Source organism: Plecotus auritus (genome assembly GCF_963455305.1).
Source record: "Plecotus auritus genome assembly, chromosome: 6".
Lineage (NCBI taxonomy): Eukaryota > Metazoa > Chordata > Mammalia > Chiroptera > Vespertilionidae > Plecotus > Plecotus auritus.
Window position 1 is genome coordinate 176,253,867 of NC_137773.1, and position 18,627 is coordinate 176,272,493.

Consider the following 18,627-nt stretch of genomic DNA (forward strand, 5'->3'; position numbering starts at 1 on the left):
CAGGGAGCAGGTGGGCGGAGCCCCGGGAGGTGGTGCGTAACAGTTGAGGGCGGGGCTGAAGACTAGGGTGACCCCCCTGACCTTGGGTGAGCGTGTCTAAAGACCAGGACCATGGACACAGGACAGGTGAGCAAGGCCAGTGCAGGAGGGACCTGCCCAGGGGGTGACGAGCAGTGTCTAAAGGTGAGTGGAGGGGCGAGAAGCAGACGGAGGGGACCCAGACGTGAGAGGGCAGGGCCCCCAGGCCAGGCCCCCTTCCTCGCTGCACCCGAGGCGGGGACAGCACCAGCGGGGACCTCACGGCTTCTCCGTGTCCTCCCCTCCCCGGCCAGCGAGAGAAGGCGGCCGTGACGATCCAGGCATGGTGGCGCGGCAGCCGGGTGCGCCAGACGCTGCTGCACGCGGCGCTCCGGGCCTGGGCCATCCAGTGCTGGTGGAGGTCGGCGCAGGCCAAGACGCTGGAGCAGAGGCGGCGCCTGGCGCTGCGGCTCTACACCTGCCAGGAGTGGGCGGTGGTGAAGGTCCAGGCCCAGGTCCGCATGTGGCAGGCCCGCAGGCGCTTCCTCCAGGCCCGCCAGGCGGCCTGCACCATCCAGTCCCACTGGCGCTGGCACGCCAGCCAGGCCCGGGGCCTGCTCCAGGGCTGCTATGAGGTCAAAGCCAGCCACCTGGAGCTGGACATCGAAATCCTCATGACCTAGGCGCCCGCCGGCAGAGCCAGGGGGCTGGATCTCTCTTCCAATAAAGATGCTTACTGCCCGGCCGGCGTGGCTCCGTGGTTGAGTGTTGACCTATGAACCAGGAGGTCACGGTTCCATTCCAGGTCAAAGGCACATGCCCGGGTTGCGGGTTCGATCCCCAGTAGGGGGCCTGCAGGAGGCAGCTGATCCATGATTCTCTCTCCTCATTGATGTTTCTCTCTCTCTCCCTCTCCCTTCCTCTCTGAAATCAATTAAAAAAATATTTTTTAAAAAAATGATGCTTCCTGACCCCAGTCTCACCCTTTGGGAATTAGACCCATGGAAGAGGGATTGGCCGCTGACCTTCCTGCTTCCACCCCCAAAAGACTCCCCAAGCCCTGGTTCCTCATGCAAACCTGACCGATCTGGCACCGAAAAGGGACCCCAGGGCCCAGGTCAGGCTCGGACCCCTCGCCAGTCCGGCCCGGCCCCGCCCCATGCCGGAGAGGGACCGGCTTTGCTTCTCTGCAGCCCCTGCCCAGGCATCGCCTCTCAGGGAAGGACAGCAGCCGGAGGCCTGGATCCTGCAGGCCTGTGTTTGACAGGGCGGGGATGGGGGGCGGGGTGGGGGGTGGGGGTGGGGGAGTCCCCTTGCCCTGCACAGCACCTGGCCCAGAGCCAGGAGGACGGGACACCCCAGCTGAGTAACAGCAGGACAGGCGCTGCGCCTCGCTGGGGGCAGCCAGCCAGAGCTGCCCTGTGGAGGGCCAGGACAGGGCTGGAGCAGCAGCTGTGCCCACCGCTCGCCTCCCCCTCCCCCTCTGGAGGGCCTAGGAGACAAGGCTTCCCTCCCCGCCCCCGTGGGGGGCGAAGGGGGGCAACTAGCAGAGGAGAACTAGGGTGGGTTCAGGGGGGAAGGCCATTCCTTTGGGGGTGCAGCCTCTGAATGCTGCCACCTCCTCAGAGGCAGCTGTGATGGCCTCCCCGCTCCAGCCCCCTCACCCAGATCGCCTCTGTCCCCTAGCGGTCCCCAGAGGCCACACCCCCTGCGGGTCTGCGAGGTGGTGCTGGCGGCCTCAGCTCCGCTGGGCCTCCTGTTACCTCTTGGCGTCTGTGGCTCAACCATCTCTGTATCTGATCTCCCAGTCTCCGCTTTGTCGTCCATGCCCAAGGTCCCTCGCTCTCAGCCTGTGTCCCTCGGAGGTTAGTCCCTGAACCTGCATCCCAGAGGTCCGAGGTCCAGGGCGCGCCCCGGGGCTTTGTGACGGACGGCCTTGCAAGGCCGCGGGATCAGTGCGGCGGCGCACACGTCAGAGGTCCTCATGGGCCTCCCGGCCAGCCAGGCTTTCCCTCCCCGGGCCAGTGTGCGTGTGTGTATGTGAGTATGCACGCACATGCGTGTGCACACACATGTATGTATATGTGTTAGGTGTGTACATATGCACACGTGCGTGTGTGTGTTTGGGGTTCAGGGCAGGGGGTCTCCAGAACAGCTGTGGCAGGTTCAGGCTCCATCAACACCCGTCCCCTCGGGCAGCTGCAATGGCCGTGATGCGGCCAGGCACCTCGCTGTTCCAGGGGACCCCCTTCAGGAGCTTCCGACACAGCTCCCTGCGCCCCCTCCCGCAGCAGCGAGCGGCAGGACCCGGTGGGGTCTGCAGCCGAGCTGAGCGTGAGGGGGATTCTGCAGGACCAGCCTGGAGGCGCCACCCTGCCCGGCGAGGGTGTGAGTGTCGGGTTCTCAGCCTGCAGTGGACATTGGCCTCCAGGGTATGCGGAGAGGCCCCGCCCCGGCCCGGCGAGGGCTTCTGCTTCCTCCGGGTGCAGACGGGCCTGGGCCCTGAACCCCAGGGTCACGGTCTGGGAGCCGCTGAGTGAGTGAAGGCTGTCCCAGCCCAGGTTATGCGCCGGCCTCGGCCCCTGTGGTTCTACCTGGCGACGAGGATGCTGATGGGGCAAATGGAGGTGATACTGGCCGAACGGTGGGCCTTGTTGTGCGGAGGAGGCAAAGGTGGGGATGGGGACAGGGCAGGCGCGGCGCCAGCCACACAGGAAGCTTAGAACTCAGGGGTGGGGAAGCGGAAGGAAGGGGATCGGGGTGACCTGCGGGTACGTTAGACGGAGAATGAACATGAAACCGCTAAGCAGATTGCGGTTACAAAACAGAACCTGTCCATCAAACTGGACAGTGTCCACCCAGTGACTCCTGTCCTCGGTGTCTCAGCAGGGGACGGGCCGCAGGGACCGGGAGGGTGACAGAAACGCTCCGCTGAAGGCCGCCAGAGGGCGCTGCAGACTCTGTGACAGCCTCGCGGGACGACAGGGGCCGTCCTGACCTCAAGTTTATTTATTTCTCGTGGAGAGAGGATCCAGGACAGGGAGCCCAGGCCCTTCCGGCCCCGGAGGCACGCGGTCCCCGAGGGAGGCACGCTCACCTGCGGGCAGCCCACCCCGGCGCGGGGCAGCCGCCTGGCACCTGTGCTGCGTGCCCGGCTCCCGTGGTTGGGTCCCTGCATCCATGACGGGTTCACGGTGGGTCGCCAGGCCCCAGGACCAGGGCCCAGTGCGGCTGGAGGGCGTGGCCCCATCAGCCTCCTTCCTGATTCCGAGACCACAGGAGGGGTGACGTCTGAGGCCAGGCTGGCTGCTTTCGCACACTGCTGGGCTCCCTGGGGCGGGGGGCGGGGGGGGGGGGTTCCGACCGTGGGGAGGAGACGCATGTGGCGTTCAGGAATTGCTTCAGTTTCACTCCAGATCCCTCTTCGGTGAGAACCGAGTAAAATTAAACCGTCCTCACTAAAAAGGAAAATAGACATATGGCTGCTCCCACGTTAATGGCAGGATCTCTCTGTGAAAACGCACAGGAACCTGTCTAGGCGGCTGCTATACCCGACGCTGACGCTGCTTCTAATGGGAGGAGGAGGCTCGAGGCAGTATTTTTATTTCCTTTCGGTGCTTGGCGCTGCTGCAGAGCTTCAACTGTTTACAAGGCGCATACGCCCTGGCCGGGGTGGCTCAGTGGATAGAGCATCGGCCCTCGGACCGAAGGGTCCCGCGTTCTGTTTGGGTCAAGGGCATGGACCTCGGCTGCAGGCTCGATCCTGGCCCTGGTTGGGGTGGGTGTGGGAGGCAAACAATTGCTGTGTCTCTCTCACATCAATGTTTCTCTCTCCCTCCCTCCCTTCCACTCGCTCTAAAAATCAATGAAAAATTATCTTCCGGGAAAGATTAACAACCACAAAGATAATACAAGGAGCATATAGTATTTTTACAGAAAGAATAAAGTAATTTTCCCTAAACACACTTCCTTCCTCGTGTCCCTCTTCTCGCCCTCCCCTTCCACCAGCCCCCACCCCTCCCCTCTTGCCTTCCCCAGATCCTCCTCCTCCCCAGACAGAGGACTCTGCCCTGCCAGCCCAGGCGTGTGGTCGGCTCCTTTCCTGGTTCTGTGGGAAGTTGGGGGGTGGGGGACATTTCCAGAGGGCTCTGGAAACTCTGTGACCCCTCTTTTCCTCTCCATTTCCTTGAGATCCGCCCCCCACCCCCCCCACACACACAGGAGAGGAGGTGGGAGCAGTTGGGTGGTGGAAGAGGAATGGACAGGTTGGGGGGAGGAATGGATGGGTGGGGAGGAATGGACAGGTGGGGGGAATGGATGGGTGGGGGGGAGAATGCACGGGTGGGGGAGGAATGGACGGGTGGGGGGAGGAATGGATGGGTGGGGGAGGAATGGATGGGTGGGGGAGGAATGGATGGGTGGGGGGAGAATGCACGGGTGGGGGAGGAATGGACGGGTGGGGGGAGGAATGGATGGGTGGGGGAGGAATGGATGGGTGGGGGAGGAATGGACGGGTGGGGGGAGGAATGCACGGGTGGGGAGGAATGGACGGGTGGGGGAGGAATGGATGGGTGGGGGAGGAATGGATGGGTGGGAGGAATGGACGGGTGGGGGAGGAATGGACAGGTGGGGGAGGAATGGACAGGTGGGGGAGGAATGGATGGGTGGGGGAGGAATGGATGGGTGGGAGGAATGGACGGGTGGGGGAATGGACGGGTGGGAGGAATGGATGGGTGGGAGGAATAGATGGGTGGGGGGAGGATGGGTGGGAGGAATGGATGGGTGGGGGGAATGGATGGGTGGGGGGAATGGATGGGTGGAAGGAATGGATGGGTGGGGGGAATGGATGGGTGGGGGGAATGGACAGGTGGGGGAGGAATGGATGGGTGGGGGAGGAATGGATGGGTGGGAGGAATGGACGGGTGGGGGAATGGATGGGTGGGAGGAATGGATGGGTGGGAGGAATAGATGGGTGGGGGGAGGATGGATGGGGGGAATGGATGGGTGGGGGGAATGGATGGGTGGGGGGAATGGATGGGTGGAAGGAATGGATGGGTGGGGGGAATGGATGGGTGGGGGGGAATGGACGGGTGGGGGGGAATGGACAGGTGGGGGAGGAATGGACGGGTGGGGGGAGGATGGGTGGGAGGAATGGACAGGTGGGGTGGAATGGACGGGTGGGGGGAGGATGGGTGGGAGGAATGGACAGGTGGGGGGGAATGGACGGGTGGGGGTGGAATGGACGGGTGGGGGGAGGATGGGTGGGAGGAATGGATGGGTGGGGGGAATGGATGGGTGGGGGAGGAATGGATGGGTGGGGGGAATGGAGGGGTGGGGGAATGGCGGGTGCTCCCCACAGGCCGGGTCCTCCCTCTGCATGCGCAGGCCTGGGTGCTGGGCCTCACGCAGCACCCTCTGTGCCTCCGTAGCTGTGAAGCATGTTAATCACGACCTTTTAAAAGCTGCTCTTCCATTTCAAGGAAAGCCCTGAGCCAGGCGGAGGGGGGCGGCTTTCCAGGTGCCAAGCAACCGGACCCCGACCTCGGCCTGTCCAGGGGCTGGGACGGGGCACTGCACGCAGGTCCCACGGTGCAGCGCCCTGGTGCCGGCTGCGGGGGCTGCACCCCGGCCTGCGGCATTCGGGGCCGGGGATCTGGAACAGACACCCCATAAGGCTGCCGAAATTAGCAAGTGCAGCCCTAGCCAGTTTGGCTCCGTGGATAGAGCATCGGCCTGTGGATTGAAGGGTCCCGGGTTTGATCCTGGTCAGGGCACATGCCCAGGCGGGCTCCATCCCCAGTGGGGGGTGTACAGGAGGCAGCCGATCAATGATTCTCTCTCATCATTGATGTCTCTCTCTCTCCCCCTCCCTCTCTGAAATCGATAAAAGTACATATTGAAAAAAATTAGCAAGTACCAAAACCACGTGCCCAGTGAAAGCTGAATGTCAGGTAAACAGCGAACAGGACTGGTCTCCGTGCGTGGCACATGGTGCCCGGGACGTACTTACCCTAAAGAAGCACCCACTGTCCGTGGGCCGCGCAGACGTCACTGGGCGCTCTGAATGGATTAGGGACGCCCACACCCCCAGGATGGGCTGGCGAGGAGGCGTCGTTCCTGCCATTTCCTTCTCCCACTCTTGTTTTCGTTGTTTGAACGGTTCACCCAAATTCCCACAGCCTGGCCGGCCTCTAAGGCAACGCGTTTGTTTAAAATTGGCGGCCCTCCCCAGCCTGCCCATGTCCGGGCGCAGGGCCCCGTGCCTGGGAGATGCCACAGTCCGAGGGCTCCCGGGAGCTGCCGCTTCTCCGCTGTTCGGGTTCGGGTTCGGTGCCCACTGCCCCTCGACCACAGGGGGGCAGCGGTCCCTGTCTGAGCGCCCCCCCCCCCCGCGCCCTCTGCCGGCGGGCTCCTGCCTGCACAGGCGGGGAGGCCCCAGGGCCCGCCAGGCCCTCTCCTGCCACCTCTCCCCTGCCCACAGCGGGCGGCTCTCCCACTGCCCAGCCTCTGCCCTCACCGCTCCTCTCCGCCCTCCTCACCAGCTCGTTCTGACTTTGTTCACACCATGGGGACCCACGCCGCCTCTCCGTCTCCCTCCTTCCTCACACCGAACGCTCAGCCGTGAGGGGGCGGGGGCCCCTCCGGGTGGCAGGCCCAGTCCCGGGGCACCTCCAGCCGCCCTCCTGCCCCATCGCCCACGCCATCCAGGCCGGGCCCATGTGAACCTGCTGCTAAGCCCCGGCAGTGCCTCGGCCAGTCTGCAGTGGATCCTTTTTTTTTTTTTTAAAATATATTTTTATTGCTTTCCGAGAGGAAGGGAGAGGGAGAGAGAGAAACATCCATGATGAGAGAGAATCATGGATCAGCTGCCTCCTGCACGCCCCACACTGGGGATCGAGCCCGCATCCCGGACATGTGCCCTTGACTGGAATCGAACCTGGGACCCTTCAGCCCGCAGGCCGACGCTCTATCCACTGAGCCAACCGTCCAGGGCATGCAGTGGCTGCTTTTAAGAGAGGGTGGCTTGCCCTGGCCAGGGTGGCTGAGTGGATGGAGCGTCGGCCAGCAGGCTGAAGGGTCCTAGGATGGACTCCGGTTAAGGGCATGTACCTCGGTTGCAGGCTGGGTCCTGGCGTGCGGGAGGCAACCAACCGCTGTGTCTCTCCCACATCGATGTTTCTCTCTCCCCTCCGCCCTTCCACCGTCTATAAAGATCAAGGGAAAAATATACTCGGGTGAGAATAAATAAAAACAACAGTAAAATCTTGTTTAAAAAAAAAAAAAGAGAGAGAGAGAGAGAGGCTGGCTTATTCACTTTCTGTCTCCCCACCAGGTCCCAGCATCAGGCACAGAGCAGAGCCCACAAACGCTGGCTGTGTGGAGGCTGGGAGGCTGTGGCTGGTGCGAGGACCTCCCTGCGCCAAGGGCCAAGAGGGATGTTTTAAAATAAAGACACTTTATTTACAGGTAATACAAAATAAACCACAGACACACTACTGTGCAGGGGGACGGCAGCCCCATCTCACCCCCCGCCCCCCCGGAATAACTCATAGAAAAATGTAGAAGGCCCAGGAGCAGTGGGGGGCAGGGCTGGAAGCACCTTTGCTGACTGGGGAGTGGGGCTGCAGGGCTCTGCCGCGTGGTCCAAGGTCAAAGGGACCCTGGCCTGCTCCCTCCCCTCCGGGGCCTGGCAGGGGGGGGGGGGGCGGGGGGGCCGTGGCCAGGGCAGTGAGTGGGGTTGTAGAGGCCCCGGCCAGGACCCGCCTTCTGACGCTGACGGGCAGGAGTGATAGGTGGGCAGGTGCTGGGGGCGGGCGAGGGGGCGGCTGCTGGCAGTGCTCCCGCCAACTCCCTCCCGGCTCTGGTCACGTCACGTCTGCACCATCCCGGGAGCAGCTGTGCCGAGGCAGGGGTGCGGGGTCCTCAAAGCGACGATGTGGTGGAGTCCACCACCTCGCGACCATTGCAGACGGTGGGGACAAACGGAGAGGCAGACCCTAGGGAGAGGAAGCTGGAGATGGGGGGCTGACCCCCAGGTCCTCCATCCAGGGTCCCCCTCCCCGCCCCCCCGCACCCTCGCCTGAGCCCAGCGGAGGAATCGGAGGAATCGCCGCGGCAGCCCAGGGAGCGGCACCATGCTGAGGAGCGGGGGGAGGGGGCGGGGGGGCACAGGCGGAGGGGGAGGTGTGGGGGATGCTGACCTTGGCCGAGGCTGGGGCCGGCCCGGGCCGCGGTGCTGCCAAAGCGACTGGTGGGCGCGCGGTGGCTGACCACGTTCTTCTGCGGCTGGAAGAGGATGATGTGCAGCTTGGGCGCGAAGAGGCAGCCGAGCACCACGGAGCCGCTGAGGCTGACGGACACGCACATGGTGGTGGTCTGCACCTGCGGGGGGAGTGGCCGTGGGTGAGTCGGTCCCAGAGGCCCGGGCCCGGCCCTGGGACCCCCACCCGCCGAGGCTGCGGGGCAGGGAGTGGGCGAGATGGTCAGTGTCCAGCACTGGGCCTGGGCCCGCTCGCCAAGCCCCGGAGGGTTCTGGGAAGGCTGGGCACAGGCCAGCATCGGCCCACTGGGAGCCCAGGTACCAGCCATGGGGTGATCATGCAAGGGAGCATGTACGCGTGGGAGTGTGTGTGCACTTGTGTGTGCGCACGTGTGTGTGGAGGGACGCAGGTATGGAGGGCATGTGTGCAAGTCTCTGTTGGGCATGTGTATGGAGGGGGTGGGGAGTGTGTGCAGGTGCAGGAGGGACGAGGTGGGTGTGTGCCAGGTGGACTGCCGTGTGCACATGCGTGTGAGTGTAGAAATGCATGTGTGTGTGTGTGTGTACCGATGCATGTGTGAGTACTCTGTGTCTCAGGTGAGCCCTTAGCCACCAGTGACGGGCATGCAAATCCTATACAAATGCAGGCTGAGTGAGCGCCACGCCCTCCCAGCCCTGGCTCCACCTCCCCGGCAGGCGGCCCAGCAGGTGCACGCAGCCAAGCCCCGCAGACCGGCCCCAGCACCGCCGCCGTACCTCTGTGCCGGGGGCATGGCCTTGGTCTCCTGCTCCTTTAACTGTTAAGGTTGTCAGTTCAGACCCTGCTCTACACTCCCAAGCTGAGTGCCCTCAGGCAAGGGACTGAACCTCCCTGAGTGTCCGTGTCGGTCTGTAAAACGGGAGAGCCACGGGGTTCACTCCAGCTGAGGCGTCGCCGAGACGATCCTTCTCCCACTCAGAGCCCAGCCCCCCCGTGGCCTCGGCACACAGGCCTTCCTGAGCCCCGCTGAGGCCTGCGGCCAGCCCCTGGGGTCCACCTGCTGTGCCTTCCTCAGCCCGGGCCCCTGCCCCTGCCCCCTGCCCCCTCCTTGCTTCTCCTTCCCTGCCTCCCCTGGTTTCATCTCTCAACCCAGAGGGACACCACGCCTCACTGCATGGCTCCAGGGCCATCGGAGGGGGTACCCACTGGAGCTGCGTGCTCCCTGACCCTCCTCCTCACCCAGGTCTCCACCTGACCTCTGCCTCCCTGCCCGCCACGTGTACCTCCCTCCTCACCCAGGGGCAGTGCCCACCCTCTGCTCCCATCGGCACCCCCTCGCCACCGTCTCCACCCTCCCTGTTCAGAGCTGCCTTCCTGCCTGCAGAGCCCCGTGCAAGGACTCCCCCTCCACGAAGCTTTTCCTGCCCCGGCAGCGTGGCTCGGTTGGAGCATTGGAGCGTCGTTCCACACACCAAAACGTGGCAGGTTCGATTCCCATTCAGGGCGCGTACCCAGGCTGCGGTTCAGTCCCCGGTCGGGGCGCATATGGGAGGTAACCAGCAGTGCTTCTCTCTCCCTTCCTCTCTCTCTGCATTTTCACGGGGGGCCTTTGTCAACCTATCCCGGTCGGCCGCATTTCCTGATTTGGCTCTGTCGTCAATCCCCTGCTCGCCCACTAGCCCTGGAGCCCCCCTGAACAGAGCCAGGGTCTCCCCTCTTCAGCCAACCTCAGCAGAGCAGGGCAGGGCCTCTGCTCATTGGACACAGTTCGCACCCCCTGTTCCCTCCCCGCCCCCCCCCCCCCCGACCAGGGGATGAGTCCTCACGTGGTCTCAGCTCCCTCTCACTCCTCCGCGTCCTGGGCCGATTTCCCAGGCTCCCCTCAGCCCTCCCACCTTCCTCGGGGTCCAGTCCCAGCTGGGCCACCACACACCGTGGCCGCCGGGGGAGCGTTTAACCGGTGGGAACCTCCGTGTTGTCGGAAGGAGAACTGAGACACCAGGACACGGGAGCCCGGTGCCCGCCCCGGCCCCCGCGGGGGCCGCTCACCCGGTAGTCGCTGGAGGTGACGTAGAAGATGGGCAGGAAGGCCAGCCAGATGATGCAGGTGGTGTACATGGTGAAGCCGATGAACTTGGCCTCGTTGAAGTTCTCGGGGCACTTGCGGGTCTTGAAGGCGTAGAGCGTGCAGAGCGCGATGAGCAGCACGTTGTAGGCCAGCGAGCCCAGCATGCTGGCGTCCCGGTGGTTGCAGCGCAGCGTCACCACCTCCCGCCGCTCGGGCGCCGTCTCCTTGCCCGTGCCCGGCGCCTCCACCACCAGCCAGGCCGTCACGATGAGCAGCTGGCCCGAGATGAGCGCCAGGCAGATGGCCACCTGCGAGGCGGGGCTGATGAAGCGCGGCCGCTGCGCGCCCTCGCGGGCGCCGCCGAAGATGCGCGCGATGCGGTTGGTCTTGGTGAGCAGGGCCGAGTAGCAGACGGAGAAGGCGGTGCCCAGGCCGAGGCGCCGCAGGGTGCACACGGCGGTGGAGGGCTTGGCCACGAAGGCGAAGGTCATGCAGTAGCAGAGGAAGACGCCGCCCAGCAGGATGTAGCACAGCTCCCGGCCCGAGGCCTTGACCACGGGCGTGGCGTTGTGCCGCACGAAGACGCCCAGCACGAAGAGGGTGGCCAGGGCGCCCAGGCAGGCGATGGTGACGGGGCCCACGGCCCAGGCGTCGCCCCAGCGGATGTACTCCTGGGGCAGCTCGAAGCAGCCGGTGAGGCTGGCGTTGGGCCAGTAGCCCAGGCCGCAGTCGGCGCAGGTGAACTCGTCCCGCCGGAACTCGTAGGGCTGGCAGGGGATGCAGAGCCAGCAGCACACCTCGCCGGGCTGCACGCTCTTCACCTCGTTCCGCAGGCAGGGCTCGCTGCAGCGGGAGGCGGGCAGGGCGCCGGCCGAGGGCGCGGCCCAGGGGATGAGGCTGGCGTCCAGCGTCAGGCCTTCCGCCCAGTAGCCCACCTTCTGGTAGCGGTAGCGCCCGCCGCCCGCCCGCAGGTAGGTGAAGATGTTGTAGCGCCCGATGCCGTCGCCGAAGCGGTCGAAGCGGACCTCGCTGTGGGTGTCGGCTGGGCGGAAGGGGGCTGGGGTGCGGGAGGGAAGGAGGAGAGGGCTGGATTGGTGGGTCATCCTGGTGCGGAACCCAAACCCCAGAGCTGAGGCCCGTCCCCGTCCTGCTGATCCTGCCCGCCCCCCCCCCCCGCCACACACACACACACACACACACACACACACACACACACACACGAAAGCCGGCCCTGCCCCCCGCAGGTTGGCTAAATGAGAGGCTACAAAAACCCCAACCCTAAGACCCAAGTAGACCCCAATCTTAAAGCCCAGGCATTACCACAACCTCAAGTCCACAGTGACCCCCCAACCATAACTCCCCCAAACCCAGCCCCAGATCTAATCTCCAAACCTTCCAAGCCAGGCCCCAACACACACGTCCTTCTCCCCTAACTTAACCCCCAGACCCCCAAAGCCGACCTGGGCCAAAGGTCCAGTCCTGGTCCCCACTAAATCCCCCCACTGACAACCCCAGCTCCAGCCTCGCCAATCTTAACAGTGGGAGCTGAACCCCAACGTCAGTGGCCCCCTTAACCACTGAGGGTCCCCCAAATGTGCTTGGCAGGCAGCTCACAAATCACTTCTACTCCCCCACCTTCCCATCCCGTGAACCTCAAGTCTCCCAGCCACACTCAGGGGGCAACCCCCTGGCATCCTGGGTCCCCGTGAGAAACCAGGGTTCAAGCAACAGCTGATGTGCTCGAGGCCCCGTGGGGAAGGGTGCAGCCTGGAGTCCCATCAGGTCCCCGCAGCCCAACTCTGTCGCACCACGCCCCGCCGCGGCCCCGCGCCCACATCAGCCGGCCCGGACCCTGATTCTCCCAGAACTCCGAACGCCAATCTTGTTGGCGTGGCTACTCGTCCTGACCCTGCACCCCTCCCCGGCCCCCGGGACCCTTCCTGAAGCATTCATGTCCCTCAAAACTGGAACCTGTATTAGCATAGCCTTTGGCTTGAGGGGAAAATCAGATGAGGAAGAGAAATTTCCCAGGACAATGGAGTGTCACCTGAGGCTCACTCTCAACCCGCCCTACCCTGACTCACTGCCGCCTCGCAGCCTGGGAACAGGCTCCAAGTGCAGGGCCAGCCAGACCCCACCACACACACACACACACACACACACACACACACACACACACAACTCCCCCAAACCCAGCCCCAGATCTAATCTCCAAACCTTCCAAGCCAGGCCCCAACACACACGTCCTTCTCCCCTAACTTAACCCCCAGACCCCCAAAGCCGACCTGGGCCAAAGGTCCAGTCCTGGTCCCACTAAATCCCCCCGCTGACAACCCCAGCTCCAGCCTCGCCAATCCTAACAGTGGGAGCTGAACTCCAACGTCAGTGGCCCCCTTAACCACTGAGGGTCCCCCAAATGTGCTTGGCAGGCAGCTCACAAATCACTTCTACTCCCCCACCTTCCCATCCCGTGAACCTCAAGTCTCCCAGCCACACTCAGGGGGCAACCCCCTGGCATCCTGGGTCCCCGTGAGAAACCAGGGGGCGTCTCAGCACGTGGCACCTCGTCCTGGTCCCGCTCAGGTCCTCCCTGCCTCGCCATCCCTGTCCCGGCCGGGACCCCCACGAGTCCCTTACTTGCTGTTGGCTATTTTCACGGCCAAGCCCCCCCCCCGCCCCCGCTGTCAGCCGCCTGTGGGCACCATTACCATCGAACTTGACGTTGAGCACGAAGTCCTTGTAGAGGCGCCGCCCGTTGACGGGCCGCATGGCGTCGCAGAGGCGGGTGGTGTTGGGGCAGAGGGCGCGGTGCATGTTGTGCAGCGCGTGGGCCATGGCGTACACGGCGTTGACCACGAACATGATCTTGGACTCCTGCTCGAAGGGCGCGGCCCGCAGGGAGTGCGCCGCGCAGTCCCGCCGCCCGAAGCTGCAGCCGAACCTCTGCTCCCAGAACTCGCGGAACCAGGGGTTGCGGCTGTTGTTCCAGGGGTGCAGGCCGCGGAAGTAGGCGGCGAAGTCGCCGATGGGGTAGGAGGCCAGCTCGATGGTGATGGCGCCCTCGGCGGCCCCCTCGCTGCCGGCCACCACGCTCTCCAGGGCCCCCCAGCCGTCGCTGGCCACCCAGGTGAAGCTGGCGTTGAGGCGCTGGGCGGCGGCCAGCAGCTCGCGGGCGTCCTCGGACCGGGCGAACAGCACGGCCACGCGGGCGCTCGGCTTCTGCAGCAGCGAGCGCACCACGCCCTCGAAGGCCGCGCGGCTCATGGCGCGGCCCACCTTCTCCGAGGTGGCCACGCAGATGTTGCGGGCGCGGGCCTCCAGCTCGAAGGCCTCGATGCCCGTCTCGCCGTAGTCGCCCTCGGATGCCACGGTGGACACGTAGGTCCAGTTGAAGAAGCGGAGGATCTCGGCCATGGCCTTGGCCTGGAAGAAGTCGGGGGGCACCGTGCGGGCAAAGTAGTCGTAGCGGGACTTGTCGCTCAGCTTGGCACTGGTGGACGCGTAGCTGATCTGCGGGATCTGAAACAGCCGCAGGAGGTTGGCCACCTGGGGGGTGGGCAGAGAGGGCAAAGGTCAGAGACAGAGGTGTCCCCACAGCTGTCCGACCTCGGGGTCAAGTGTTCACGTGGTCGGCCGTGAGGTCACCCTCTCCCCAAAAACCCGGATCCTGTGTTGCTGTGGCTTCCCCGCTGGGGATGGGCATTTTCTACCCCTTCCCAGGGGCTGGGAGAAGGACCCAGGCCGAGCACAGGGCCCTGAGCCCCCCTGAGCTCCTCCGCTGCCCCCTCAGACACATGGCCATCGCAAACGTGGGAGCCAAGGAAGGCCCAGCCGTGGGGGAGAGAGGTTGGCGCTTGGCTGCTCCGGGAGGAGGAAGGCGCCAGATGGCCTCGGGGATGCTCAGGGCTCGTAAGCCCTCGACCTGTCTGGGCAGTTAACCTTCCCAGAGTCAGTCCTGGTGGGATGATGGAGAAAGGAGGAAACGGCTTCCCGGCAAGGAAGGCCCAGATCGGAGGGCCCCACGGCCGAGAGCCCACGGGTGGGTCTCCCCTGCGCCCCACCAGCTGCCTGGCGGCCCCTCTCCCACCCAGCGGCTTGGACCTGCCCCGACAGTGCCGTCTCGCCCAGGACCGGGGAGAGGGGGGCAGGGGAGAGCAGGAGAGGCTCAGGTTTGTGGGAGGAAGCCCAGGAGACCAAGGGGACCCTCCCCCCTCCCCCCACATTCTGCTTCTCTCCCGCCCGTCTCTCTCCTCGGGGCTGCTCCTGCCTTCTGGCTCCCACCCCTTTCCCATCCATGGAGAGATGACCTAACAGATCCCAGGCCCTTGGCTGAGAGCCCTAGGTTCCCATCTCCACGTTGCGAGGGCCTTGGCGTGTGGCTGCCTCTCTCCAAGTCTCAGTTTCCTCACCTGTGAAATGGGTTCATAATAATCACAGCAGCCAGTACTGACCATGCCCTTCTGACCCGCCCGCCCCCTGATACGTGCTGGGCACGTATTACTTCATTAAGGGCCCCCCACAACCCTGAGAGAGGCAAGTGTTGTGAGTCCCGCTGTGTAAGGGGAAACTGAGGCACAGGAGAGTGAAGTGGTGCCCAGAGTCACTCAGTAAGTGTGTGGGGGTGTGTTTGGGGGGGGGGTAGGAGCCTGGATTCAAACCTGGAGCTCTGACTCCAGAGGCCTGGCTATTACCTTCTCAGGGCTGTTGAACATCAGGTGTGTGTGGAGGGTGGGGGGGCGGGGATTGATGGGAGTGTGATGTTTTCCCTGCACAGTCTCTAAAACTGGGCCCCCCATGTGACGGGCACTTTCTCAGTCCCCTGTAAAGAGCCACTCCAAGGAAGCTTCTAGTTCCGCCTCCAAAGCAGGACAGCCCAGAGCCCTGCTCAGTGGGAATCTGGGGTCCCCGCCGCTGGCCTCTCTCTCCAGCCTCAGTTTGAGCCCCGCCCCCCTGCCCATACCTGGATGGAGACGTCACTGTAGGAGCCGCCGATGACGCCCGTGATGGCGGTGGGAGCATCGTCGTGGGTGGCATAGGAGCCGTCGGGGCAGACGTGGCGTGAGCCGTCGGCGCCCCGGCTGAGCGAGGCGCGCACGAAGTCCAGGGCCTGCTCCAGGGCGTGCGTGTCCTTGGAGCAGGTGTCCAGGATGTGCGCGCCCAGGCGCACGCCCGGCAGCAGGTGCGGGTCGCGGTTGATGCGGTCCAGTGCGAAGAGCATGGCCTCGAGGCGCTGGATGCCGCGGTGCTCGTTGACCGGCCCGCACTCCTCGGCCGGGCCGCCCTTCTGGTGCACGGGGAACAGCCCGCCCAGCACCAGGTCCCCCTCCAGCGTCAGCACCTTCTTGGCCGGGCCCTCGGCCCCAGCGCCCCACAGCAGCAGTGCCAGGAGCCCCAGCAGTGCGCCCATCGCCGCAGGGCTGGGTGGGCCCCGCAGGCCTGAGCCTCCAGGGGTGAGGGCAGAGGCAGCAAAGGCAGAGAGAGGGCGAGAGGAGGAGCAGGAGCGGACAGACAGGAAGAAAGACGAGAAGGGGCCTGGCTCCTGCAGAGAGAGAAGCAGACAGACAGACAGACAGACAGAGAGAAGCAGAATCTGAGAGCGGCTACCCCTGCCGACGCTGCCTCCCCCAAACCGCTTCCCCAGGCACTCAGGAGCCGGGGAGAGTGATGACACTGACAGGCTAGGAGCTCCCGAGACACCCCCGGCCCGTCTCTCCGCCCTGCCCTGATCTGGGGCTGGAGTGGGCCCTGGGTCCATCCCAGACTCAGCAGAGAGGGCGGGAGACCCCAGCCAACACCCATCTCCCCGCAAATCGAAGAGTGTCCCGGACCCTCACTAACCTCCCAGAACCCCAAGGTCAACAACTTCGCAGCAGAGACCAGATCCGACTTACAGGCGGGCCCAGTGCCCACCCCGAGCCATGGCTTTCCCGACGGGGCCCTGCTGGCTGAGAGCCCGCCAGGGGAGAGGGTGTTCGTCTCCAGCTCCCAGGGAGGCGGGCGCCCAGGTGAGCCCCCAGGGTCCTAGCCTCTGGTTCTTCAAAAGCCACCCCGAGCCCCCTACCTGGGGGAGTAAGGGAGACCCTGGGCACCGCAGTTAGGCTGCCAGGGAGCCCCAGGGAGGGACGCCGAAGTGGCCCCGGTCCTAAGGCAGCGGGGGATGTAGATGTGCGGATGCGTGTGTCCGTCGGGTGAGGACGGCTCACCCGGTCCGAATTGCACAGCCTGCTCGGGGCGAGGCTTTCCCCCCTGAGCTCTGCGCTGAAGCGGTCTGGGACTCTGCCTGCGCTTCCTCTTCAGCTCAGAACCCGGCAGAAAAAGTCACGTCTCCAGCCTCCCCACCCGCAGCGTCAGGGTCCTGTTCCCCGGCCCAGCCCTCGGAGACCCGTCTCTCCCTCACCCCCTCTGCACCCCTCACGTGCCCGCTGCCCTCCCAGACCCCTGCCCCGCACCGGCTCACGGCTCACGCAGTCACGCAGCTTGGGGAGCTGGGAGAGGGGACCTGAGCCTGAAGAAGAGCAGCAACTCATCAAGGACCCAAGTCCTGTGCCACGGAGGCTGAGCACTTACTGCCCTCTGCCCCTCGCCTCCCCAGGGCTGATCTGCAGCTGGTGCCAGGGTGGGGGACTGGGGTCCTGTCGGGGCCAGGCACACCCGAGAGGGAGGGGAGCATAAAGACCAGCTCAGATGGGGACAGGGACCCAGATGGGGGCTGAGGCCCAGATCTGTCATACCACGAGCCTCTTACAGGGGCGACAGGACCAGAGCTCTGAGGGATGGGGACCGAACCCCCAGAGGAGACAGACCCTGCAAGCAGGCAGCCCCAGGGGCCTGGGCCCCAAAATCCGGGCAGGGAGCGGTCCAGCCGGAGAGGCTGAGACAAAGACAGAGGCACAGACAGAAAGACAGACCAAAGGACGGAGGAGCAGAAGAACGAAGGGGAGGGACGAGGGAGCGCCGTGCAGGGCGAGCGTTTTCTGGGGAAGGAAGGCGGGACGCCTGGGGCTGTCTTCCCGCTTCTGGATACCCCGGCAGGGACGGGGCGCCCCAGAACTAGAGGGCCCGCGGGACTCCGGGACGTGGGGGCGACGAGGTCGGCTGCAGCCACGGGCTTACCCTACCTGCGCGCCCGGCTCTGGCGCGGAGAGGAACGGAGAGAAGCCGGGGGCGCGGGGCTCGGGCTCCCACTGGCTCGCTCGCCCGCTCGGCGGCTGTGAGCTCTCCGCCCGCCCGCCCCGCCGCTTTCAATGCTGCCGCCCCGCCCCCGGCCGGCCGGCCCGCCCCCAGCCACTCCCCCGTCCCTCCCGGCTCCCCACCTCCCGCTCCCTCCCAGCCTCCGCCCCCCTCCGGACTCCTCCACCCCTGCCGCCTGCTCGGGTTCTCGGCCAGGATGCCGCCCGCCCGGAGCTGTCCGCCTCGTGGTGCTGAATCCTCGCCGCTCCCGCCAGGCGTTGGACGCGGCCCTTGGCCCCCTCCGCCCCGCGGTCATACTTCGCTCCAGAGGGCAGCGGGCATGGGGCACCGGGCTGGGAAGGTCACTGAGGCCCAGGAGCAGGGCCAGCGCTAAGGGTTCCCACCTGTGAGAGCAGTGGGGCTGGCCTGGGGTCGCGGGGTAAAGGGGCACGTGGGAGCCTTAAGGGTCAAGGGCTTAGACAAGTCTGTTCCCGTCCTCACATCCACACCCCCCCCCCACACACACACACACACGCTCATGGACGGCAGCTTAGTCCACATGCCAGGCCCGGGGCGGGGGCATGTGTCTTCAGCCTCATGTGAGAGCTGGGGCCTGAGTCACTCGGAGGAAGAGATGGGGGGGGGGGGCGGGTCAGAGGAGGATGGGGCCTCCTCTTCCTTCCTGCAGATGACCTTCAAGCTGCTACCTCCCCCCAACACACCCACCCCCCAGCCCTGACCCCCCACAGCAATCCTCACCCTCATGTGCAAAGGGGAAGGGGGTCTGTGGGCCAGGGACTAGGTCCCCCTGAGGGACACGCTGGGGCTGGCAGGGCATCTGGGAGGGAGAGGACTGGGGAAGAGGCTCCTGAAACAGGCGGCTCCGTGGGAGGGAACAGGGGCTGGCGCCGGAGCAGAGGGAGGACAGCGTCGAGATGCTCTGGACTCTCCTCCTGCCGCAGAAAGGGGAAGGCGGCCCAGGGTACCGGCCCAGGGCTGCGTGGGGGACAGGCTGCAGCGCCAGCCTGTGCTGAGGGACTTGGGAGGGGCCCGTGGACCTGCCCCAGCGAGCACACGCACACTAACACGTGCTGAGGAGCACGGCAGCCCCACACGCTGCCCGGGGGCTGC

General features: G+C 65.3%; 2 protein-coding genes across 3 annotated transcripts; one reads left to right on the forward strand and one right to left on the reverse strand.

The window, feature by feature from the left end:
• Positions 1-111: 111 nt before the first annotated feature.
• IQCF6 (IQ motif containing F6) lies at positions 112-701 on the forward strand (the record flags this gene model as incomplete). Its single annotated transcript, XM_080675547.1, has 2 exons — positions 112-183; positions 333-701. 2 exons carry the CDS (start codon positions 112-114, stop codon positions 699-701), a joined length of 441 nt encoding a protein of 146 aa, XP_080531673.1.
• A 6,760-nt stretch (positions 702-7,461) lies between these two features.
• Positions 7,462-17,544, reverse strand: GRM2 (glutamate metabotropic receptor 2). Of its 2 annotated transcripts, none has more exons than XM_080674312.1 (6): positions 17,445-17,544; positions 15,287-15,865; positions 13,035-13,872; positions 10,308-11,383; positions 8,220-8,400; positions 7,462-8,015 (listed from the first exon to the last, which is right to left on the reverse strand). In XM_080674312.1, exons 2-6 carry the CDS (start codon positions 15,731-15,733, stop codon positions 7,942-7,944), a joined length of 2,616 nt encoding a protein of 871 aa, XP_080530438.1. In that variant the 5' UTR covers positions 15,734-15,865; positions 17,445-17,544; the 3' UTR covers positions 7,462-7,941. The 2 variants fall into 2 exon arrangements, with proteins under 2 accessions (XP_080530438.1, XP_080530439.1); XM_080674313.1 differs by having other exon boundaries at positions 7,462-8,029.
• Between the last annotated feature and the right edge of the window lie 1,083 nt (positions 17,545-18,627).